Source organism: Chelmon rostratus, chromosome 24, assembly GCF_017976325.1.
Source record: "Chelmon rostratus isolate fCheRos1 chromosome 24, fCheRos1.pri, whole genome shotgun sequence".
In the NCBI taxonomy this organism is placed as follows: domain Eukaryota; kingdom Metazoa; phylum Chordata; class Actinopteri; order Chaetodontiformes; family Chaetodontidae; genus Chelmon; species Chelmon rostratus.
In genome coordinates, this window is record NC_055681.1 from 3385374 (window position 1) to 3410702 (window position 25329).

Below are 25329 nucleotides of genomic sequence, written 5' to 3' on the forward strand. Positions count from 1 at the left end.
AAGGAATAGTTCAGCATTTTGGGAGATACGCCGCTTTCTGGCAGAGTTCGGAGGGAAGAATGATGCTAATTTAATGTTCAATAAGTGTTTTGTTATAACATGGAAAGTGTTTTCCTTATACTTGTTACACTGAGAAACTGACAGTACATCGGTTTGCAAAATAGCAAATGCAAATGTATTTCAGCATGTCACCTCTTACATTTGGTGGCCAAATCTATGAGTTGCATGATGCACATCCCTCCATGTGTCCTCCTCCCCCACCTTAACATACAGGAGGTGAAGGGCGGCATCAACAAGCTCCAAGACCCAGTAGAGGGAGCGTTGGCCCGCAGGGAGGAGATGGTGTCTGGGGCTCGGCCTCTGGAGGGCCAGAGGATCCAAGAGACCGCCACCCTCCTCAGTACCAACTGGGACAAACTGAACAAGCTCTACCAGGACAGACTGAAGTAAGGAGAGACAGAGAGATGTGTGTGTGTGTGTGTTTAATGCTGATTCCCATTTGAATGAATTCTCTATGTGTGTGTTTGTGTGTGCACATCAAGGCGTTGGCAGGAATGCAACTCCAAGTGGCAGAAGCTTGTTTCGGATCAGAAGGCGCTGGAGGAGTGGCTGAATGACGCTGAGGGCACTTTGAAACTGGCCGAGAGCGAGCCAGCAACACACAGACAACACCTCAGGGTAACACACACACACACACACACACCTAGAGACACAAGCATTTCTGTACTGCTGAGTGTATTCCAGTCCTGTATGAATTACACTTTGTCTCCAGTGCCCAGTAATGCTGCTGAAGTGCCCTTGAGCAAGGCAAACTGCCCATACTGATGCTACATTTCACACGAAAAGACATATTACCTGTCACAGTCTGACGAAGTAGCACTTGAGACAGAAAGCTAACATGTTCACAATGATAAAGGCAGGTATAATGTTTACAATGTTCTCCATCCTAGCTTAGCATCTTAGCATGCTAGCATTTTCTATTGAGCACAAACACAAACTGAGTCAGACTGGAATGTCTTTAGTTTCTGTGAGCTTGACTCATCACCATAATAATAGTTATCAGACTGAGGTTAATTAGGACTTCATTATGTAATGTTTCATTTTTAGTTGTCTATTAAATGCAGGTGTGTTCACTGTGACAGCTTTACCTGAGGATGACCATCTGTGGTTGGGACTTCAGTCAGGTTCTCTTAAAATCAGCAGACCAACAGTATGATATAATAGATCATTTGAAAGTAGTGCTGTGAGTTTATCTACATGTAATGAGTAGAAGTGTCAATTTTCCAGACTGAGAATACTCGAGTACAATTCACTCAAAAAGTACTGAAGTACATGTGATGGAGTAAATGTTACTATTTACCATCCACCTCTGATGACACATCAGGACATAATAACACGTAAAATAACAATAATTCTCCAAACACGTTGTAACATCACAACATGACACCAAATGTCTGTGTGCAGTTGTTCTTAAGCCAATAACACACACACACACACACTGGTTCACAGATGGCAGTCGTCAAGAAGCAAAGGCAGCGAGTGTCTGACAGCGCAGTCAGCCTCGATACAAACAGAACACTTTCCTTTTTTAGGCCTTATGTAACTATATTATGTCATCAATTCTGACATTTCAATGTTACATCAACCCCAAAAACTGAAATTGACGGATTATGAAGAGCAATTTAATACAAGTGTAGAACAGTGGGCTTTTACATCAGCCAAGTTCAGATAAATAATGTATGAGGAGTCATTTTCACAGAGGAGAACTCCATGAAGGCTTGTTTTCACACACGTCTCACTGAGCTGACTTTTAGTTTCACTTGCCGTGCTTGAACCGATGCACTCAACCTCGCATATGAAGTGTGTGTGTGTGTGTGTGTGTGTCACATTATCAGGACTTGTCTTATATTTAAATGAAAGTCCCCATAATGTAAATTACATTTTCGGGTGAAGACTTGGGGTAAAGTTAGGGTAAGTAGTAGGTAGGGGGAGGGGAAGTATGAATGTAAGTTTGCGTAATGTGTGTGTGTGTGTGTGTGTGTGCTTGCATCATCAGACATGCCCGGTCCACTTTGGGCTGCTGTGATCAGCTCTCAATGTCCACCTGCAAAGACAGGGATGCAGTGTCCAAGTGCCATCCCTGTGCCAACCTGTGTGTGCGTGTGTGTGTGTGTGAGAGAGAGAGAGGTTGAAAGAGAGAGTGTGTGTATATAGACAGAGGACCATCTGGTACCTCAAATCACAAGCTGCTACCTGAATCGAACCCAAACCTGATCCCCGTGCACACACTCAGACACTCAGACACTCAGACACTCGGGCACATTGAGTGGAGTGGTATTGGTGCACTTGTGAGGACACTGTGGAGACCTGACCCAACCGTAAATGGTCACAATTCACATGAAAAACCTACTTTTCCTACTTACTCCCAGTCCTCAAAGCATTTAAAAGCATAGTTTTGCTTTAGTGCCGTCAGTTACACGTACTGTTATATTGTTTTGTAGATTTAAGGAGTCTTACCCTAAAATTCATACAGAAAGCAAACAAAACAAAGCATGAATCACTGACTTCTTTAAACCACATTACCAAGCTGTACAGTACGGAAGCTGAGAACGGCCAGGTCAGTATACTTTTTTTTTTTACTGTTTTCTCGAGATAACTAATTAATTATTTCGTTATCTCGAGATAGCAAAGTCCGTTTTCTCGTTATAACGAATTAGTTTATTTCGTTATTTTGTTATAACAAAGGCCGTTTTCTGGTGATAACAATTTAATTATTTCGTTATCTCGAGATCACAAAGACCGTTCTCCCGTGATAGCGAATTTAATTATTTGGTTCTCGGCTTCCGTATAGCCTACAGGAGACTTGTTGGGCTCTGCTCAGATGACGGCGGTGCTGCATGTGATTACCTCCACTGCTCGTTACACAGAGAGAGAGAGAGCGAGAGAGAGAGGTGAAAATGGAGGAGCAGGCCTATCCTTTGATCAGGGTCTAACACAGGCAGAAACTGAGACACAACATCTACATTAGTCCTCGAAACTTGAGGAGGAGACTAGCCCGGCTGCAACTGTACAGGCGACGGTACAGTGATCCTGCTGAGATAGTGAATTTCATCAGCCACCAGTGAAGGGGACCGGGTCGTCTGCACGGGTACAGGAGCCTACATTTTCACCCCTCTCTCTCTCTCTCTCTCTCTCTCTCCTCTCTCTCTCTCTCTCTGTGTAACGAGCAGTGGAGGCAATCAGGTAAAAAAATAATCTATACGGACCTGGCCGTTCTCGGCTCCCGTAGTGTAGCACCGTAAACTGATTTGTCAAATTCCTCAGATTAATGTGTCTTTAAGAGGAGAGTCATTTTAAGTATCCCTGAAAATCTGCTTAATTAAGCGGCTCAGTATTTTCCTCATCAAATTATTGGAGAATATCAGTGATCTCTGGCTGCCACAGCAGACAACCTCGATTTGGATGAACATTTTCAGGGATAAAGGAAAGATTTATGGTATTTTAAATAGTGTGCCAAAGGCATTAAAATACTGTACATTCCCCTGAAAGGCACAATATGTTGACTAACATGAAATAATGTAATCACCCATAATCCTCACCTTAAACCTGAAACCTTCAAATAAATATCTCAACTTGTGACAGCAGAGTTTTCTGTCTCCAGAAAGCAGGTGAGTCCCACCGTGTGAACACACACACACACCAAACAGTGAGAAAGCTAATCACCCACCGTGTGTGTATGTGTGTGTCCGCACAGGACCTGACGGAGGCCATACCCATCCAGGAAGTGGTGCTGGGCCGAGTGAACTCTGCAGGAGAGGACATCAGCCAGCTGAGCACACCAGACGATGCCTCGCAGCTCAGAATGCGGCTCAAATTACTCAACACTCGCTGGGCGAACGTCTGCCAGCAGCTCAACGAGCGCAAGAGGAGGTGTGTGTGTGTGTGTGTGTGAGGCTGCAGGTCATGGATAATCCATGCTCGTCTTACAACCCTGATTGCCAAAACGTCGGGACCCTGAGCGTTACTAAAAACAGAATGCAATCATTTGCAAATTAACTGTGTTTACAGCTTTACAGAGTGTTCCTGAGCCCGTGCAGTAGCATCCTTTGTGCAGTCATGTGTTCACAAAGTGGTGAACCTCACATCTTTCCCAGTTTTTTGTTGCTCCTGTCCCAACTGGTTTCAAATGTGTTGCGGCATCAAATTCAGTCAATTCAAGTTTTACACAGCATCACAACGTTTTGTTGCACATTCCAGTGTTCCTCATAGTAAATCTTTATGAATTATTTTTATTTCTCATGTGTCCGCATTAGAATTTGAACCTCACTAAAATAAACATTGATATATTCTGGGGTGGCGGCCAGTGTGCAAGTGCAAATACTGAGTTGTCAAAATGATAAATTAACAAACAGAATTCACGTGTCACATTTTAAACAGGCTGGACATTCTCTCATCTTCATCAATGCATCAAAAATATCTATAAGGTGAAATTAAAGGTGGAGTTTTCTTGGAAACAACAAAAAAATCTGTTTGCATTCAAAGTGCATCCAGAGATGATGAGATGAAGAAGCAGAGACATGTCCAGAAAACTGTGACTGTGAAGTCCATGTTGAATGTAAAGTTTTGTCTTTATTTAACTCCCAGCCTGAAAGCGATGTCTCACCCTCCTTTCCTCTTTTCCTCTCGCCGCCGCCCCCCACTCCTGCAGGTCTGCAGAGGCGCGCACAGCAGCTGCAGTCCTGCAGGAGGACATGGGCTCGATGCTGGGCTGGTTGGACAAAGCAGAGGGCGTCCTGGCCATCCCTCTTCAGCCTGCAGAGCCACAACACATCAGAGACACGCTTGGCAAAGTCCAGGTACCACAACACAGCAGTTACCATGAGCCGCTGAGCGCTGTGTGTGTGCTGATCAGTGTAATTTAAATTAGCTGCCATCATAGTTTAAATGAGTTCTTTATTATTACAGCAACAAAAAACTAGTTTGTGTGTGTGTGTGTGTGTTTATTTAATTTAATTTAGAGGGTTTTATGGTTTCCACTGAGATGCTGTAATGTTTCATTCTGAAATCAACCTTGAAACTACGTTGTGTGTCTCTGCTTGTTTGTCTGTGTTTATATAATTCGATTGGAAGAGCTCGTGTCCTACATTGAGCCGCTGCAGTGATTTCTTATTAAATTCAGCCTGTGTGACTTGCATGCTTGTGTGGCAGGCACGTGTCGAGGAGCTTCCCGCCAAGGAGGCGGCGATGGAGGATCTGAACTCCAGACAGAAACAGATAACGCTTCCTGCTGACAGACAGAAAGACATCAGGATCATCAACGCTCGCTGGGCTCAGGTCAGCAGCTAACAGCACACCAGCGTTTTGTAAACAGATGTTTATCTGTCATCAGAGCGGAGCTGCACCAGGCGGTGAAATCATGCCACATCATGATGTTTTGTACAGATAAAGGTGATGAGCAGTCATCACCCCTGGTGATGGGGCTCCAGGTGCTGAGAGCCTCTGTTTAAACACACAGAGGTCATGTGGTTTCTTCTAGCTGGGTGTGCAGAAAGAAAGCAACATGCTCAGAACTGAGCTGAACTCTACTGTGAGTGGAGAAAGCATTTAGTTCTGTTACTTACGCTGGAAAAAAGAAAGAAATCATGGATATTAAAGAGAGTGTGGGACAGTAAAGTTCATCTTTATCCAGATGATACTGTTTTATACGGTGTCTGGGGATTCTGTCATAAATTACAGCTGTTCTTTAAAGGTGCGATGTGGCCAGAATTTTCAGTATTTTGTTGTTTTTTTTACAGGCCACAATTTTACTATTTTGAAATCAGCCTCATGCTCTAAAAATCATACCCACACAGTCCTGATGAAGCAGATCGGCTGAGTTTCTGAGTGATGAACAACATCAAATGATATTTCAGTGGACAAGAAATGTTAATGCAGTTTTTGCAGTAATTAAGTGTGTTCTACATGTGGATAAATCACGGCCCGTCTCTGTATAGGTGTCCAGGGCTCTGCCTGAGCGTCAGCTGGAGATCGAGGGTCTGCTGAGGGAGCTGGAGAAGCTTCAGGCTCAGCTGGACGATCTGTCAGCCTGGGCGTCCGGCACCAGAGCCAAGCTAGAGAGCAGCCCGGAGGAGCCACCACCCAGGGTATGACTCACACACAGTGTACCTTCAGATACTGCAGTTTTCAAATCAGTCCTTTTGAATAAAACCATTTATACAGTATGTTCTACATTTGTGTTTCGTTCTCCAGCTCATTGAGGAAGTACAAGTCAAGCAGCCAGAGGTGGAGTTTGTGTTGGAGCGAGCTGATCAACTGTACAAGGACGGTCCTCCCAGTAAACCAGACAAGGTGTGCAAGTCAAACACCATGCCAGTGATTTGTCTACTGAAAGACACCAACAGCATATATGCTTTTCATATGCGGTGACTATATGTTGTGGAAGCATCTTGTGCCAAGACATTTTCAGTGTTGAATATGCTCGTTCTGCTCTGTTCCTAAAATAATACAAATAGTGACTTGTATTTTGTGTGTGTATGTGTGTGTGTGTGCATGTGTGTGTGATGACAGGTGAAGTATGCCAAGCTGAAAGAAGACTGGACTGTGATCCTGGAGCTGGTGCGGCTGCATAAGGAGAGGATGGCTGCCCTGCTCGTAGCCAAAAAAGCCAGTAAGACTTCGTTTTCTTCAGTGGGGGTGTCAGCGGACATGTATGCCTTTGCATTAGAAGTAATACTAGCACTGAAAAGTAACATTGTCTTATCAAAGACTATGATTAGCATAAAAATGACATTAGCATAACACATACTAGGTTAGCATAAAACATAACATTAGCATTAAAAAAACTAACATTAGCATATATGGTATTTCTGTGGTGTGCTTCTGAGCTAGTACAGAAACCCCCTCTTTCTTCATATTAGTCACATTAGCATGAATTAACATAAACATCCTGCTGCCGTGTGCCATCAAGATATACAAAACCGCACATATACATGCCGTGTGTTATATATTAGTGCAGAAACCTGGAATATTAAGTGCCTACAGTGTCGAAGTCACAAGCAAATCTTTTGTCATTACCAACTTTATCAATACAGGATTTAAAAGGTATAATGGATCAACTTCATGAACGTTGACCCTGCACACCCGTTTGTATTTGTTTCTCTGAGATATTAGCATTTTTAGCATAGTCCACTATCTGTTGGAAACACCTTTACAGTTTATACAGGATTTATTTACACTGGCAGGCTCAGTGTGTTAGTATATGTTACATGTGTACTTTTTAAACTATGTCTGACATGTACTTTTAAAAAGTGTCCGTGCTTGTACGGCTGTAGCAACACAATGCATTTTCCATTCAAAACCATCTTAAAACTGGTGCTGTTCCCCAACATTTTCTGTGCAAAGCTATCTACTGTCTTATTAAAAGAGCTCTGACCCGGCTCTGTTAGCTAGACGCTAGCAGCGAATTCTGCACCCTGAGCTAAGAGGGAGGTTTAAGGTATAAAAACAAACCTCTCTTCATGACAGACAGAGACAGGGACTGCATACGTACTAGTTCAGTTCTTTAAATGAATATACATGACATTGTGTGTGTGTGTGTGTGTGTGTGTTCCAGATGAAAGTTTAACAGGAAGTTCCCAGCCTGAATCTGCGGCACTGGCTCAGTTCAACAAGTCCTGGGCTGAGCTCACCGATTGGCTGACCATGCTGGATAACATGGTGCAGAACAAGCGTGTGGTGGTGGCTGACCTGGACGACATCAACGACAACATCAGCAGACTCAAGGTCATTCAACCGGGAACAAGATTTACAGCCGAGCAAACACGGGGAAATGTTATGGTCCAGTGACCACGTGAAAGCAGGGCTGGGAAAACGTTGGTGCACTGACAGCTGACCAACACATTTATCATATTTCTGTACGTAGTTAGAATAAGCAGTCATGTACATGGAAGCCAGCATTTATCAGAATTATATTCTGATAAAGTTCAAAACAGTGGATAAAAGTAAGAGACCAAGTTGTTCTTTACGTGCACCAACTAATGTGTTGATAAACCACAAATTTACAAATATTTATTGTGTGTTTTCAGGTGTCTTTACTGGAGCTGGAACAGCGGCGCCCCCTCCTGGAGAGACAGGTCACAGCAGCCCAGAACCTGAAGAACAAAACCAGCAACCAGGACACCCGCAATGCTATCACTGAACGCAGTATGTGTCTCACACACGCACACACACACACACACACACACAAGCATCATCTCATGTAAAAAAAAAGGCACAAAGCCATCATTTTCCAAATACTCACAGAAATGAAAGCAAATGAAATGAGACAATTGTACAATGATACATACATACATGTACATGTCAAATCAAGTCAAATCAAATCAAACTTTATTTACATAGCACTTTTCATCCATTTAAAATGCAACACAAAGTGCTTCACAAGATGAAAGAATACAACAACAGAGAGAATAAAAGCATAATATGACAGACAATATCCCACTTCCAGATATACACACATACACACACACACACACACACACACACACACAGTGCTGAGACATGGCAGGGCACTGAGGAACCATGTGAGGAAACACCTATGGGAGCCATCCACACCGGGAAGCGCCACAGCCTGCGGCCACCGGGAGCGCCGCCACAGAGACCACCCAGACGCCGATGGACAGGGGCAGACTCCGCACTTAATGCAGAGCCACCCAAGTCCCTCGGGCCCAGGCGGCCTCCAAGCAACGGCCCCCGTGTGCAGACCGGGCATACACCCCAGTGTGGAGGCCCCCACTTGAGGAAACACTGAAGCTAGAAATTAAAAGACTAAAGAAAAAAATAGATAAATAGATAAATAACCAAATAAATTAAAGATAAAAGCAGGTATAATGCACAAAAATTAAAAGCTTTAAGAAAGTTAAAAATGTAGAGGAAAAATAGACAAATAAAAAAATAAGAGATCAGTTAAAGGCCAAACCAAAAAGGTGAGTCTTGAGCCTCCTTTTAAAAACATATGTACATGTGTATGATTGATGAAACTACTTGGTCCAAATTTCGTTTGATCACAGACTTATAAATCTAATTCACCTGTCGAGACAAGCATGTGGCACAGTCCCTTATCTGCATATTATTTCCATGTGTCACGCCCTAATGTATGCAGGAGGGCCACTCTCAGCCTGCTAAAAGGAAAGCTTGGTGCTGCAAAATACGCATACCCTGCATGCAATGCAAAGTTAAGCACAGAAAAAGATACGCTGTGATTTTTCAGCTTGCCTGACGGGATTTCATCCACATGAAGCACAACGGGATATTTCTGTGCATATTTACCAAGACTACAGATGTATGAAGCGGCTGAATAACGCCTGGTGCTGGACTGATTTCAAACATGTTGAGCATGTCTAGAAAGCAGAAGATGCTGAACGTGGAATATTGGTTCAAGGGAAGATACATTTGGAAATACAAGACTGTATTATTCCTGCATGAGGGGGGTTATAGGTGAAGAAATATTAGTTGCACAGGCAACAAGATCAGTGATTAAATGAGAAAAGTCGATGTGAGATTTCTGGTGAACTTGTGCACCTTTAGGTCTGAATTATTTCTGTCAATGGATAAACAGTAATAATATAACAGGCCTTTACATAAGTACTGCTGTCTGCTTTAGCCATAACACACTGGACTCGACCTGCTATGAGCCATTAAAAGTCAGAAAAAATACGACTAATAAATCTACTAATAATAAATCTGCTAAAAAATAACAGACTTTTGTTTTGTTTTTGTCATATTTTGTGCTGCTGAAAAGCCGAATGCATTCTTTTAGTTTTTCATCTAAAATCTTAAGATGACGTCTCTGTCTTTATCTCTCGTTGTCACATTTTCCTTTTATGCATCTCCATTCCTTCTTCCAGTATTTTGTCCCTCTAAACAGGAGTGCCTTAAAAAATAACTGTAGACAATCTTTATTTTTCTTTTCGTGCACAAATCCCTCGTGCAAGGATTGAGTGCGTTTCAAGGCCTGATAGATCTTCTTCCTCTGTGCCACAGAGCTCCATTGTTGTCCAGAAACTATTAAAAACACATCAGTGAGCCTCAGTGTTGCACTGGATGGCATGTTCCTTCATCACCATGAACACACACGCTGTAGTTTGTTTTGACTCAATCCCACACACACCGTCCTGCTGCCACAAATGTGGATTAATCCACCAAAAACAGTCCTCAACAAACGCACCATTTCCTCTGTTTGTTAAAAAAACTACAGAAGCTGAAGATGCTGCAGCAGCTGAACGCCACAGGCAGGGTGGGGAAGTCACAAAGTATTGAGCTAAAGAATAACACATTGTTAGTTTAGCGAAAGTATAAAATCTCACCAGCCTTACCCTCTGAAATAGATTTCATTAATCCAAACCAGCCTCCAGAACGAGGTCCTCAAATCATCAATGAATATTCCCCAAAATCTCCAATTATGATTTATGCCTTTGACATTTTGAGTGGGCTTTTTATACTTTTTTTTTTTTTAATTTTCTTTTTTTATTATTATTTGGTTTTAGTAAACAGTACAAACAAAACAAGTACAGAGACAGGGTCATCAGGAGTCGGATGAAGAAATGTGACATTCAGGCTCCACATGTGGTGAATTGTAAAAGGTAATTCACAGGTTACAGGTTACCAACTCAAGTTGCAACCACAATATAAAAAAAGTGATATTAAACAAGGTTCATTATAAGTGGAAGAGAGTCTATAAAACTTCCATACTGCTTCCATTTCTTCCAACATTTCTCATATTTTCGAACAGCACGTCTTAGAGAGAGGGTCATTTTTTCCATAGTGTGAATTTCTTTAACTATTTCAATCCATTCAGCTACTGTTGGGGGCTCTACACTCAGCCATTTCCTGGTTATAGAATTTTTACAGCTCACCAGTAATATTTGCACCAAATATTGGTCATTTTTTTCCAGGCCTGCTGGCATGTTACCGAGGTATATGGTGCTAAAACTAAAGGTAATCTTTAGGCCAGTTATTGATCTGATTTCTGTCATCACATCTGCCCAGAACAGAGCTATCACAGGACATTCCCAGAAAATATGAAAATGACCTGCAGACATGTTGCCGCATTGACTATGGTCAGGATTCTTGGTTTCCAGGCAAACTCCCTCCAAAGATCAGAACTAGTGATTGTAGACTGTGTTTTACAGATATTTCACCATTCATCATTGGTTAGTTTTATGGATTTAATGTATGTTGTAGAGAGATCTCTCTCCCATCTCAGTGATGAATAAATCCTGGAGATCATTTTCTTATTGTTACTACCCTTATATGCCTCGATAAATATCTTTATCAGAGCCATGGCCACCTCTCCGGTAGTTTTAATATTCTTATCAAAATAACTTCTCAATTGAAGATATCTAAAAAAAATCCTGTTTCTCCAAACAAAAGGTTTCTCTGAACTGCTGAAAGGAGTGTAAGTATTTCTCAGATATCATACAATAGGAGGTGACGCCCCTAGTTATCCAGTGTTTAAATCTATTATCCATCTTTGCTGGAGTAAATCCGTGCATTTCTTTCAAACTTCTCATTTTTAAGTTGTTTATTCCAAATGTTTAATGGGACCGTGGCCCAAGGTATTTTTTTTTTGTAGTGTTCTTTCCTCCAGAAGCGCTTGAAGAGGTATTTCAATCTGATTTTGTTCTAGGTCTATCCACTTAGCTTCATATTTGAGGTCAGGGCTTTTTATATTTTCTATTAAAGTCTCTATATTTCAGTACTTCAGTACTTTCAGCCTGCCTGCCAGTCGTAGCAATCAAATTAAGATGTCAGCTAATGGATCCAAGCTGCACAACAATCGAACAAAAAAAACGACAACAAAGCAAAGCCGGATCTTTCACATTATCATTAAAATAAATAAAAAATAAAAAGAGGATCTTTGTGTCTGTCATCGCAGTCGACAGGCTTCAGACTCACTGGGAAGACTCTCAGACCAAACTCTCCGACAGGACGAAGCAGCTCCACAACATGCTGCAGGACTCCACCGATTGGCTGGATGCCAAGAAGGGGGTGGATCATCTCATCAAGCGGGCCAGTGAGAGGTTGGAGTCCTGGCAGGAGATCACGTACAATGTGGACGCACTGAAGAAGCAGAACGCCGATCTGAAGGTTCGAACATCCGCTCACTGAATGCATACATGTGATAAAATTACTCATAATTTAGCCGCACGCATCGTTTCCCCTCTTCCATTCCATTCCACGTCTTCCATTCCACTATTGCTGACTCAAAAGAAGTTTAAGGTTTAAGGTGCAAATTTTCTGTTTGCCAGTTTCCTTATTTCCTTTCTTGTGTCTCCCTTCGTTCTCCCTCCTTCACCAGCTCTTTTTGAAGGAGGTGCAGCAGTGGCAGGGTCAGGTGGATGAAACCAACGCTCTTGCAGACAAACTGTTGACGCTGTACGCCGACGACGACACGCACAAGGTCACCCAGGTCAACGACAACATGGCGGCCACCTGGACGCACATCAGCAAGCGGTAACCAAATATGTACTTACGCTTGCTTACTTCAACACAAGGAAGAAAGACTCATTCAAAAGAGAGGGTTTGAGTTCATTACTGATGAAATAAGAATTATTTCACTCTGTTAATGCTGCTGACACACAGGTTGCTCGATGTGGGGATGAGGAATTGACCCTGAAAATCTAAATACTCAAAATGGGAAAAAGGATTTTGTGTATGAGCCAGTTTGCTTCGGTGACATGCAATGTGTCTCTGCCCAGCGTTTCGGACAGGGAGGCGGCTCTGGAGGCGGCTCTGAAGCTGCTGCAGCAGTTCTACCTCGACCTGGAGAAGTTCCTCAACTGGCTGACGGAGGCTGAGACCACGTGCAACGTCCTAATAGACGCCACCAACAAGGAGAGACTGCAGGAGCAGCCGGCGGCCAGGAACCTGCTGGCACAGTGGAAGGTGGGACCCCAACACACACACACACACACACACACACACACACACACACACACACAGACACTATTACATATTCCTGTTTTCCAGACGGTGCACAGCTCCCCTGTCGGATTTTGAAGTCATATATATTAAGATGGTTATTTAATGTGTTATTACAATTACAAAAAAACAAGCGAGGTCCAGTAGTAATCCGACTCCGAATAAAAGGCAGAACGTGAGAGAAAAGATCTTAACAACAACCCCTCCTTTCTTTCAGTTGACCTGTTTAAGAAGCCTGTTCCCCACTGCTCCTGTGCAGATGACCATTATTCTTACAATTTTACTTTCACAACTACCGGTTTTACAACCCTTTTATAGCTACTGCCATCCATCCACGGCACTTTTTACACCTGATGTAATGTAGGTCTTTAATGGAGCAAAGCAGGAGATCCATTTTAAACTTTTAGCTGCATGAATGAGGATTTATTTGGAGCAGAAGAATTCGGTGGATCAGCCAGAGGAAGCGGTTAAACCGACAAAACAGCATCAGCTTCAGAATACGACGCCTTCTCCTGCCCTGGCTGATTGGCTGACAACAACGGTGAAGAAGAGACAAGAAAATGAAAATCCAACTTTTTGTCACATGGCAACTTTCAGAGTTTAAGACACTCTGATTTGACTCTCTGCCCCGGCTGGTATGACCGGAATGCTGACATGGCAACATGGAGGGATTTCATTGGCCGGTCGATGCCTGGCACACAAATGCAAAATTCCCCCCACTGCATTGTGGGTGTTGAAGGGAAGGCTCTGTTCTGCAAGAGAACATATTTTGACCCTCAGCCCTCACCCTGCACCCACACACACTTTCTGGTGGAAGGGCCTGTGCACACACGCGCACACACACACACACACACACACCACACACAAAGTACGTTCTGTACGGGAAACACAGATCCAGATATTTGGAAATGAATTTTCAGATGCACACTTTTGCGAATTTATGCACTTCCTTTTCACACACACACACACACACACACACAGCGCTCTCAGTACAACAGCAGCACTGTATGCAGTACTGTGATAGTCCTCTGTGTCCAATTATAATGGCGGACGGCAACCCGGTGTAGCATCGAGAGAGCGCACACACACACACACTCACGGGCTCCAGCACTGCACGCAGATAAGGTTTAATTGGAAAATGAGCGCACTCATCGTTTTATGCACCCTTTCAAGTCTTCTCTGCCTCTCTCCTCCTCCTCCTCCTCCTCTTCTTCTCTCTCCCTTACCCCCTCTGTCTTTCGAACTCGCTCTGACTCACACTCTCCAACTCTGTCTCCCTTTTTATGGGTAACTAACTCTCCCTCCATCTTTCGGCTCTCCCTCCCTTCCTCCTCATCTCTAAACCCCGCTCTTTGTCACACACACACACACACACACATTTAAACAGAGAGCATTCGCAGGCAGTCTTATTGGGATCTAATCTTGAGGGAATAGAACAAGCAGAAGATGCCTCCTCCTCTTCTTCTTCTTCTTCTTCTTGACGTGTAGTTTTGGGATTCCAGAGTAAAGTTTGGAGGATGCTGCGCAGGAAGGTCTACCATGTTCAGGTTAGGAAAGAAAATCAAGCACTCTTTTTTTTGCGAAAATGCACTGTCATCCTAAATTAAAGCATTTTTTGGGGGGGCGAGAGTGTCATCTATTATAAAAAATGTTTTGAGATAAAAGCTGTAAGGGTTAGAATACTAACACAAAGGATTTTTTTTTTTAATTGGGAATTTTGGTATAAATCACCACATGAGGGGTTAATCATCGATCAGTGAGATATTTTTCTGCTTTCACACTTTGGTTCTTCGGTGGGAACAAAAGTGCTTTTCATACAAACTGAAATTCTCAAAGTAAGCAGATTCTGCTCCTCGTGAGGCATTTTAGGTCAACCGAAGGACAAGTGTTGAAGTTTTTTTTCCAAAAATGTGGTAAAATTAAGGCGTGAATACGTGAAACCATCAGTCTGAAACGAAAACATCAAAGTTTAAGTTCGTATGAAGGTAAGTTCATGTGAAGGTGCAGCACAGGGATTGACTCAAAGTGTTCAAATGGATCAAAGAACATTTAGATGAGAAGAAAAACTGCAGGAAACTTTCTGGAACTGCTTTTAATACATTAGTCAGTGTAATTCTGCTCTCCACCTTCACTGTCTTCAGTGCTTTCTATTTGTTCTATTCTCGTCTGTGTCCCATTCTTTGGTGCAATGACCCATTTTCCCCCTCAGGTATCATTAAAATTTCATGTAATCTAATTTATCTTAAAACTTCCAGCAAGTGCAACATTCTTTTCCAGGATGTTTTCCTCTTTAAAGACGAACTAAAAAGAGAATTTTGCAGATGGAGTGCAAAGGGAGGAAATGAAGTGCTTTCTGATATCAAACAACATTTTCTGTCATGGATGAGAGTGAAGTGACAAGTCTGAGGTGGCAGCAGGCGTTAAAGCAGAATGTTCCTGAAACAAATGTTGAAATAAAACCTGCGTCAGCGTTAGTGTGTGAGTGGACGTGACACCTGCCACTCTGAAGAACAACAGTCAGGGCTTTGGTACTTATGTTGACGCTGATAGGGGCTAAATTTTGAGGTTTGGAAGTGGAAAAATATGTACTGTTGCCTCGAAAACAAATACTCCATTACAAGTAAAAGTCCTGCAATCAAAAGGCTCTTTAAGTAAAAGTACAGAAAAGTAAAAGCGCTCTGCAGTTCCATGTCCTCTGTGACTGATCCATTATTCTATCTGACATTATTAGATTGTTGATCCATCACTGCGTGCGCAGCATTTTACTGATGTAGCTGCTTGAGTTGGAGCTGGTTTTAAATGCATACTTTAAATTCTGTTTGGTAATTTAGTCCAGTGGGTCCGACATAGGTGTCTGACCCCTCCAAAACATCATCTTTGCTTTTTTGTGAAATATTGTACAATGTGACGTCAGTGGCGTGCACAAACTTTTTGAAGGGCAGGGGCGAAAAGGAAAAAAAGGGCACATATAGCATGTTAGTGCGCATTTTGGCTCCCAGGGGGCACTTTAGCACGCGTTTTGGTGTCCAAGAGGGCACTTCAGCGCGTGTTTTGGCTCTCAGGGGGCACTTTAGCACGCGTTTTGGCGTCCAAGAGGGCACTTGAGCATGCGTTTTGGCGTCCAAGAGGGCACTTTAGCATGCGTTTTGGCGTCCAAGAGGGCACTTTAGCATGCGTTTTGGTGTCCAAGAGGGCACTTTACACGCGTTTTTCCAAAACTGGGCCACGAGGGGGGGGGCGGTCGCCCCCCCTACACCCCCCCCGTGCACGCCACTGTGTGACGTGTTTGTGCCTGAACAAAGCAAAGAGGTTATACATGGTCATAAAAGTTGGGAAACACTAACTTAATCTTTAACTTTCTTGAAGGCATTTTATTTCATCAGAAAATATTGAAAACCTGAAAAGTAACCACCTATTAGATAAATGTAGTCAAGTTAAATGTACAATATGTACTTCCAGTAAATAGCTTTGTGCAGTAGTCGTAGTACAGTAAATGTCATTCCATTTATCAATCAGCAATAATTGATTTCACATTTCTTAATGTCTACCTGCTGAAACTTTGGTATTCTTTTGCACAACTCCGGAACAGGATGTGTTCACTGAAAACATGCGTTATTCCTGTTTGTTGTCTGTTGTCACAAAGAGTGCTTTTTAAAGTACTTGGTTCCCATCTAACATGTTATCAGTGACATTTCCAGTAATGGATTGTACAGGTGGGACCGCCGCTCCCGCCGGAAGTTACCAAGTGAATCCACGCTGAATAGCATATTTTCACATTTCAGTGCTGCAAAAGGTTCCATCCACGGTGCATTAAGACCTGCATTATGGTTCAATCCTGCTGGTTGCTGCTAAATCACTCTCTCAGATCCAGATCCCATTACTCAGCACTCGAGCAGCGAGAAAAAGTGAATTCATGAAAGATGGCTGCTATTACCAAGAAAATGAAGTGTGTGCGCCAAGAGAATTTACTGGTCTTGCTTTTTTCCACTGACTCTTGCAGTGTGTATGTCTTACCAGGACCTCCAGGCAGAGATTGACGGCCACACAGAGCTGTATCACTCCCTGGATGAGAACGGGCAGAGGATTGTGAGCTCGCTGGGGGGCTCGGAGGATGCCGCTCTGCTCCAGAGACGTCTGGACAACATGAGCCAGCGCTGGAACGACCTGCGCAACAAGACCCTCAGCATGAGGTGAGGCGAGGCTAGTGCAAAAGAAAGCATTGGAAATGCTCTGTCTGTGTTCTGGAAAACAGGTAACCATAGTTTACATAAAGCAACAGAAACAAAAATGGCTGTGTTTTTGTTTCAAGGGCCCACCTGGACTCAGAGATGGCCCCCTGGAAGAGGCTCCACATGTCACTGCAGGAGCTGCTGAACTGGCTGAGGCTCAAAAGTCAGCAGCTGGAGCAAGAGCCACCTGTAGGGGGCGACGTCCCTGCCGTGCAGACACAGCTGGACACACACCGGGTAGGAGGAAACACACAATCAAGGGAGGGTCTTTTTCATTTTTCTTTTGCGATTTGTTCAAGGGTCCAAAAAAATTAACATCTGACCGACTTACTGGAGTGCTTTGGTGTTTATCCTTCCTGAAAGTGTACCTCAGGGTCACAATAAAAGAAAACACTTTTAGGACCCTTCAGCTCAATGCCAGAGCAATAAGCAACCAATAAAATGAGCCTGTCTGATACTTTCATCATAAAAAGTTTTGTGGTTTCATTGCAAAAGCAGCCATTTATGTTTGAGGCTGACTTCATATCTCTCTGACTGACATTATGCAAATCAAAGGCCTCGAATAAATGGGAATATTCACACAGGTTAAATGAAAAACCCATTTTATGCTCCATTTTATGCAAAAAAGCGAGATGATTGGCTCTGCTGATTTGGTCATTTCATGTGTAAAACTACAATGATTCTGTAAAATGGTGAATTCTTGCAGATATGCATTAGGAAGAGCTTTTAGTGAAAGCATTTCACAGTCAGTGCAGGCATGCTTTAGAGCGAGGGGCCACTTACATACAGACACTTGAATCTAACAGTGTTTGTGCATTAGTCTGCCCGTACAGAATACATGCAGACTTTCCAACAACATCTTTTATTAATATTATATAAAACACTTGATTTATTACATCTTGCAAGGGACATATTCGCTCCTGAGGCTGTTTTATGCATATCTACAGCAGGGCCTCTTACACGATTTTATCCTGGGGCCCAAAACAAAAGGCCCAAGGCGCTGATCAATGTAATATCTACATTAACCTACTATCAATAGAAGACAAACATATTTATTAAAATACTTTTTAAGGGAACAATTAATTCAGTTTTCACCAGAAACTACAAGAAAGGTGGTACAAGAAACTTCTATATGTTGTTTAAAGGAGACACAGTCAGTGCCTAAAGAGACGCTGTAGCTCAAAGTAATCATGATGGCTATGAGCTGCTTTTGTATTGTGTTGTGCTCCTATGCATCATTATTGTTTGTGGATTGGGTGATATGTACGAGGCATAACTCCATTAGGAATAACAATGCACTTAATGGGAGCATTCAATCCTGTGGCCTCTTAAATTTAGACTCTGTAAACCAGCCACTGTCAGTTTTCCGTGCTGATGAAGGCTGCAGTATCTCCTCGAGCAGGTTATAACCAGGAAAGATTTTGTTTTCATGACATGCTGATTTTGTGTAATACAGGAAATGTTTCTGTCACTGTGTTGGATGCACGGTAGCAGGAGAAGTGTAGAGCACCTGATGCAATTAAAAGATTTATTGATCAAAAACAAGGGTACAAAGCTTTACGGCTGTGGCACCAATAAATTGAATGACAACATATATGTCAAATAAATCTAGATTATTAAATGCAATTAAAATTGTTGCCTGTGTGTGATGTCACAGGGCTTCAGGAGGGACCTGAGAGCCAAAGAGCCAGTCGTGACCAAGGCTCTGGACGATGTGGGAATCTTCCTGTCCGAGCTTCCTCGAGACACGCCGTCACCTGAGCAGAGAGGTAACACAAGACTCCAAAATGACTCGTTTCAGACAATTCTTCATACGGCATTTGAATGCACCTTGCACCTGCCCTGTAAATGTCGAAGCTGGAATGTAAATACAGGACACAGCTCATTAATTAGTGTTATTTTCCGTCAGCGCAGCACCGTGATCGGCCCTAACACTTGAATTCCAAAATAGAAGGAAAATATGTAGTAAATTTAGCAGACCTGTTTCCTGCTCAAACCTAAAGCTCCTCTTCCTCTCGTGCCTGCCTCACACGGTGAACTCTGGACCCTGGTAACAGCCTGGTAACAACCACACATGGAGGTTAATGCGCAAGCACTTTTCTGCAGCACCTTCGGCACCATGGCAGCAGCCCGGTTACCAGGCTCAAAGAAAACAGCTGAATTTTAACTGTGGCCCATTAAACTCATTCATTTGCCAACTCAAACACACTCGGAGAGTGTAAGAGACAGAAAGGGTGAACTCCAGCTGCTAATCGCTGCCAAACCGAGAGAAACAGGCACTTCCTCTCAGACAGTTCTGTCTCAGCGATTAGAGCTTGGAATCGGCAGCAGTTGGGGACGTCTAAAAAGCAGAATTGACACGCAGCTTTTGACTGTGTGACATTTTGCTTGGTTTGAATTCAGCTGGCTCTCCTGAAGAGAACTGATGTCTCCACAAACAGCCTGAGTGGTTTGACATATAAGTGAGACGGTCTCCCAGGAGCCGGTCTTCATTGTCACAGCTACAGCTTGTGCTTTTGTTTGCTTTAAAAGAGGCAACATGCTTTTAAACTCCAATGTTCATGTCTGAAATTGCAGCAGAACAGAGGCAGAACCGGGCACTGCTGAAAGCGTTCAGTGGACTGGACAATCACTGCAGCACTTCAGCCAAATCAAACAAAAGATATGACAAGAGATTGAAAGAAGCTGTAGAGGCTCCAGGATGACGGTGAAAGTGTCTCTTTTGATGCGTTTCGAATGTCCGTCATGCACGGCTCCTCTTCTTTAAAGTAAAGACATTCATGGAGCGGTAGACATTTCCTCCTAACATCTATTTTCCACACAGATTTTAGTTGAAATTAAAGTTGTTCTTTCATATACATTAATCCCCTTAAATCTGTTTTAGTACAAATGAATAGATTGTTAAGTTCTATTAGGACAGAGATTAATCATAAGGGGCTTAGTTGAGGAAGGATTATGAGGGGAAATGTATTTATTGAAAGCCTATTTTCTCACTCAGCTTTTTAATGGACTTCAACATGCACACACTATTTTCTGTCAAAGTTAGAACAGGTTTACATGAGACATTTCAATATTTTTTGTTTTGGCCCTTTGCTTTTCCCACTCTGTGTAAGTGGGCGGGGCTCAGTTGTAAACAGATGTCATCATACACTGAAATGCACCAATCAGAGTTCAGCAACATTTGAATCACACTGCGATGCTGAAAAAAGCTGTCTGCTGCAGCCAAAAACTAAACTACAAGTGACACTACAAACCATGGTTCTCAGTCAAAGTAGTCATGTGACCCATTGCTAATGCAAAGATTTTGATCGTAGCCACTTTCAGTGCTGATTTAAGGTAAACATGCGCATTTTGCGGTGAATCATCTGCATAAAGATGAATTTCACAATCGCACACAGACGAGATGAGGTCATTTATATAAATGGTGAACAGTACAAAAGTACATCATCACATGCGCGCCACAGCCTGTGAGGGTACAGTCATATAAATATTTTACTTTTTTATTTACTGCTTTTGTTGTCACCAGAAGTTTTTTTTTTTCTGGACCGACGACAATGTTTTTTGCAGGACTTTCCTATCACCCATCTTTCTGTAACCCTCAGATATCAGCCCAGAGGAGCGTGCCCAGAATGTGGGGCGAGTCCTGCGCAAAGAAGCAGATGACGTGATGACCAAGTGGGACCGGCTCAATGCCGACTCAGCCGACTGGCAGAGGAGGCTGGAGCTGGCCCTGGATCGGCTGATGGAGCTCCAGGAGGTGGAGGACCTGCTGGACGGACAGCTGAGGCAGGCCGAGATGGTGAAGGAGGCGTGGGAACCTGTTGGTGACCTGCTGATTGACTCGCTGCCCGAGAACATCGAAAGAGTCAAGGTCAGATTGAGTCACACTCACTTTAATAAATTTAGCAGTATGTACCATGAATATCCTGTATTCTTGTCGGGGTCGTTTCTACCTTTAATATTTTTACTCGATGCAAATTCGACCTCCTCTTGTTCTCAGTTATATTCCTTGTTTTTTTTAAATTAAAGGAATTACTTATTTGCTTTCTTTCTGAGAGTTAGATGAAAACATGAATATCACTTTCATCTCTGTTTATGAAATATGCTGTCGCCAGCAGCTGGTTAGCTTAGCTTAGCATAGCGGCTGAACGTAGGGGGAAACAGCTATCATGCATCTGTCAGTGACTACCTGCTGAACTTGAATTAGCACGTTGCACATTGTAAAAAATAGACATATCAGGTTGTGGTTTTACAGGGAGTCACCAAACGTCACAGCACCCAACTCCACATGAAACCACAACTTGTCATTTTTACATTTCTGTTAAATTACAGATGAGATGCATGTCAATTAACAAAGTTTTGAGATGCTGATCGGCATATTTTTGAAGTTTAGACAGAGACTTTATGCTAAGCTAAGATAACCGGCTGCTGACTGTACTGTAGCTTCATATACAGGTTGCAGACAAGAGAGTGGTATCGATCTTCTCATCTTGTTTCAGCAAGAAAGCAAACAGACCCACCTCCCAGAATGTCTCTGCTGTTCTTTTGAGACGCTCTGGAACCTGGTGGAGGAACACAAAATACATGTTTGATCGAAGTTTCCATACCTTCTGTTTTCTTTCTGTTCTAAGATGTGTATGCCATTTGCCAGAAATAATGTCAGAATGTCATTCGGAGCTGATGATTTGCATATTCATCAAGCTTGTAGGAACTGCCGCTGCTTGATTTCAGGTTTAATTTGTACTTGTGATGTCTGATTTGGGCACCACCTCAGTTAATTGGAGTGAACTTCCAAGCATATTTGTTGAAACTCTCTTAGAAAAAATCAATCTTCGAAAATCAAGAAATAAAGCTCGGTAGACAATTAAAAGCCAAAAAAAGGAGAATGTAGAGAATGTACCATGGTCTGAAAAGTGATTTGATAATGATTAATTTGTGTGAAAATGCTCCCACAGCACCTTTAAAGGCCGTGTGTAACACAGATGTCATAGCTGTACTTTAACTCATCCTTAATCTGCATGCACCACGGCAGACATGGAACATAGATCAAACAGACACAGAGTTAGCCCACTTTGCATCTATCAGCCATTAATGTTTCACTGGTTGCCATGAAGGCCCCTCACGTTGCATTTATCCTACTTACTGTAAGCCTGTCAGTGTTTTCCATACATCAGCAAGCATTAAATATGCAGAAAAAGTGGGGTTTGCATGATGGATGCATCTGTTTCTCACTGCTGGAACAGTGGAGGTGAGAAACAAGACCGCACCGAACTACTAACAACCTGCCTGTGTTTCCCATCTGTCTTCCCCCCCACTGTAAACAATGCAGCACAACAAACAACCTGAGTGTGTGTGTGTGCGCGTGTTTTGCAGGAGTTTCAGGAAGAGATCGCTCCGATTCAGGATGATGTAACACACATGAACCAGTTGGCGTCCACTTTCGGTCCACATGATATCCAGCTGTCACCTGGCAACCTCGAACGCATTGACGATCTCAACACGCGCTGGAGGCTCCTACAGGTACACACTACTGCACACACACACACACACACACCTGTACACATCCAGTTTTACACATAAACTCATGCTGATTGCTGCACTCAGCTCAAACAAATATACTCAGTTATTAGAAAATGATGTTCCACCTTCAAGTCTCCACAACTTTGTGGCTGTCAAGGCTCTTCAGCCAGATGTGGTGTTTAGTGAGCACCCAGTGACCTGTAAACCTGCCAAAGCATTATCTCCACTGTCTTTCATTGCAGTGAAAAGACAAACTGTCTTACGTCTCAGTGTCTTTTGCTTTTGTCCAGCTCCTGCATGTGGTACAATGGACTTGATGCTTTTGATTGAGACTTTGATTTGACATTTCTTATAGTAGTGTAGATTGTGATCTTTGCTGAAATATACTCAGGATGCGAGTTGGTATATTAAGTTTTGAAGTCATTAGAATTATCAGATTATAGTTTTTATATTGTGTTGACAATGATACCAACATGTCAAATCTTTTCAGGTTAACTTGCACTCCTTAAAAGAAGAGTGTGTGTCTGTGCGTACCTGTGAACATCTGTGTATGTGTTACTTTGTGAGATAGCTGAAATAAAGATAAACAGCGCACACACACGCTCACACACCATGTGTTGGTGATCAGAGGAAGCACAGGGTGTGCCTCGATCAGTCTCAATAAACCCAGTGGCAGCCATGCTGGGAGTCAGACAGTGACTGTTACCGGGGGTGACAGATAGAGCCACTCAGCTGCCAGAGAGACGCAACTGATGCCGAGGAGTCCCAGGCGGAGACGGGCGTCATGGCGACACCACGGTGACGGGACCAGACGGTCAGCCCCTCTGAAGTCAGCACCTGACCAGATGCTTGCGCACACACACACCTACACACCTTTGTGTCGTAGCAAAGGTGAGAACACCTGTGTAGCTGATGTGGATAGAGGGAGAAAGGAAGGTTGTATAAGAAGCAAATTAAACCGCCCTGTATTCATCAAACTTTCTGCATTTAAGAATTTTATAACGACAGGACATAACAGAAGATAACACAAAAGGAGTAACTTCTGAGAACATCACATGATTAATCACACAGAGCAACGAGGATTCACCCTACACACGCCCTCACATTTTACATGGTGATATGTTATTCTGCAAAAACTGGACTGAATTCACAGAGAACAAAGTGCCAGGCAGGACTAAACAAAACAGCACAGAGAAAATAGAGAAAGAGCTGTTGTGACTGACGAGTGCTAGAATGTTTGCAGCTGGCTAGCGGATTAGCGGCTAGCTCGCCAGCCACAGTTGTTTGCCTGTGGCTTTTTTCATACGATCAAAAACAAAAAATACCTCTGGAGCTTTCGTACATTTATGACCATATTTGAGTCAAAATATTTGTGTTTCAGCCTTTCAGTCTGTCAGTACGAGCCTTGGTCAGAGAATGTGTCCCACTTGTCTCATTTTCACTGAGGAAAGGATTTTTCTTTGTGTTTACGCTGATACGCCTGAGCTGATATGAAACTGTAAGAAGAGAATTCAGTGTTTCATTTGGACAGAAAAAAGGATTTAAGTGCCAGTTTTTGAGAAGTCATTTTCCATTGCAGGTGGTTCATTGGGAGCAGAATGTTTGCCCGGGAATGTTGGCAGCACTTGCAATGGCAGGGTGGTGGAGAGCAGAGTGTGTGTGTGTGTGTGTGCGTGTGTGTGTGTTTGTGTGTGTGTGTGTGTGTGTATTGTTAGTACCAATGTGTGTTTGTGCTTTCATGTTTTCTGCTTTTGTTAATATGGCTGAAATTTTAGGTGAGTGCTCCTGCTTTTGTTATATTTGTGTGCAACAACTGTGTGTGTGTGTGTGTGTGTGTGTGCGTGTGTGTGTGTGTGTGTGTGGTACGCTCACATTCAGGTCATTTTAGCTTGGTCCACAGTGTTCTTTCGTGCCCAAAAGGTTGAAGCTGATTGGTCGGTGCAGGGACACAGTGCACTCTGAGTAATTGCGGCAAATTCCTCCTCAACAATCCCACTCCTCTTGTTTGTGCAATCCTGATTAGGTTGCCGTGGATACGGGGAAAAGCAACTCAGGCAGAAATGGATTGGGTGAGGTGAACTCAAAGGTAATTTTACCGTTCGGTTTCATGTGGAGGCCAAAAAACAGGACTGATCAACCCAGTCATATGTTCATCTTCATCTGTTCTTCATCTCATACCATGATGCACATGTACACACACTCCCTGACAATGTGTCATCAGTGGCCTTCGCATTTGGGTTGTGGATAAAAGGCTTGATGGTTAATCAGCCAATCTGTCTGCTGAGACTGGATAACGACCCATCTCAGTCCCTCAGCTTCAAGAGTTTTGAGATGAAAGATGAGAAAGTTGAGATGCCTTTAAGCTTCCAATGATTCACTTTTTTTACTTCCTGGAACAAAAATCTGTCGTTAATCAGCGTCTGCCAAAGCTCCGCATGCTGGTCGGAGCTGCATGTGTTGCCTGGGAACATTAGATCATTGAACATTGTGTCAAGAAGCGTCAGTGATCATAGACACACAGCGGCTCCTCCGGAGACGTTCAGGGACTGAAATCATGCCTGCGAGTATCAGCTGGCTTTTTACGTGGCTTATACATCACATT

The 25329-nt window shown here is 43.0% G+C and overlaps 1 protein-coding gene across 15 annotated transcripts in view; it reads left to right on the forward strand.

Annotated features, from left to right (window-relative positions):
• dmd (dystrophin) overlaps positions 1-25329 on the forward strand; it is a 207526-nt gene that overhangs the window by 130279 nt on the left and 51918 nt on the right. For 11 of the 15 annotated variants that reach the window (XM_041966467.1, XM_041966475.1, XM_041966462.1 and 8 more), the window contains 18 exons: positions 274-446; positions 543-678; positions 3755-3930; positions 4709-4856; positions 5209-5334; positions 5994-6143; positions 6250-6348; positions 6568-6667; positions 7613-7782; positions 8085-8202; positions 11933-12144; positions 12356-12510; positions 12756-12942; positions 16996-17168; positions 17288-17444; positions 18865-18976; positions 20810-21078; positions 22581-22727. In XM_041966467.1, the coding sequence (XP_041822401.1) occupies positions 274-446; positions 543-678; positions 3755-3930; positions 4709-4856; positions 5209-5334; positions 5994-6143; positions 6250-6348; positions 6568-6667; positions 7613-7782; positions 8085-8202; positions 11933-12144; positions 12356-12510; positions 12756-12942; positions 16996-17168; positions 17288-17444; positions 18865-18976; positions 20810-21078; positions 22581-22727 (2808 nt within the window). Of the gene's footprint in view, positions 1-273; positions 447-542; positions 679-3754; positions 3931-4708; positions 4857-5208; positions 5335-5993; positions 6144-6249; positions 6349-6567; positions 6668-7612; positions 7783-8084; positions 8203-11932; positions 12145-12355; positions 12511-12755; positions 12943-14411; positions 14526-16995; positions 17169-17287; positions 17445-18864; positions 18977-20809; positions 21079-22580; positions 22728-24750; positions 24814-25329 lie in introns of those variants that run through there. The other 4 variants (XM_041966474.1, XM_041966470.1, XM_041966476.1 and 1 more) reach the window with 4 other exon arrangements.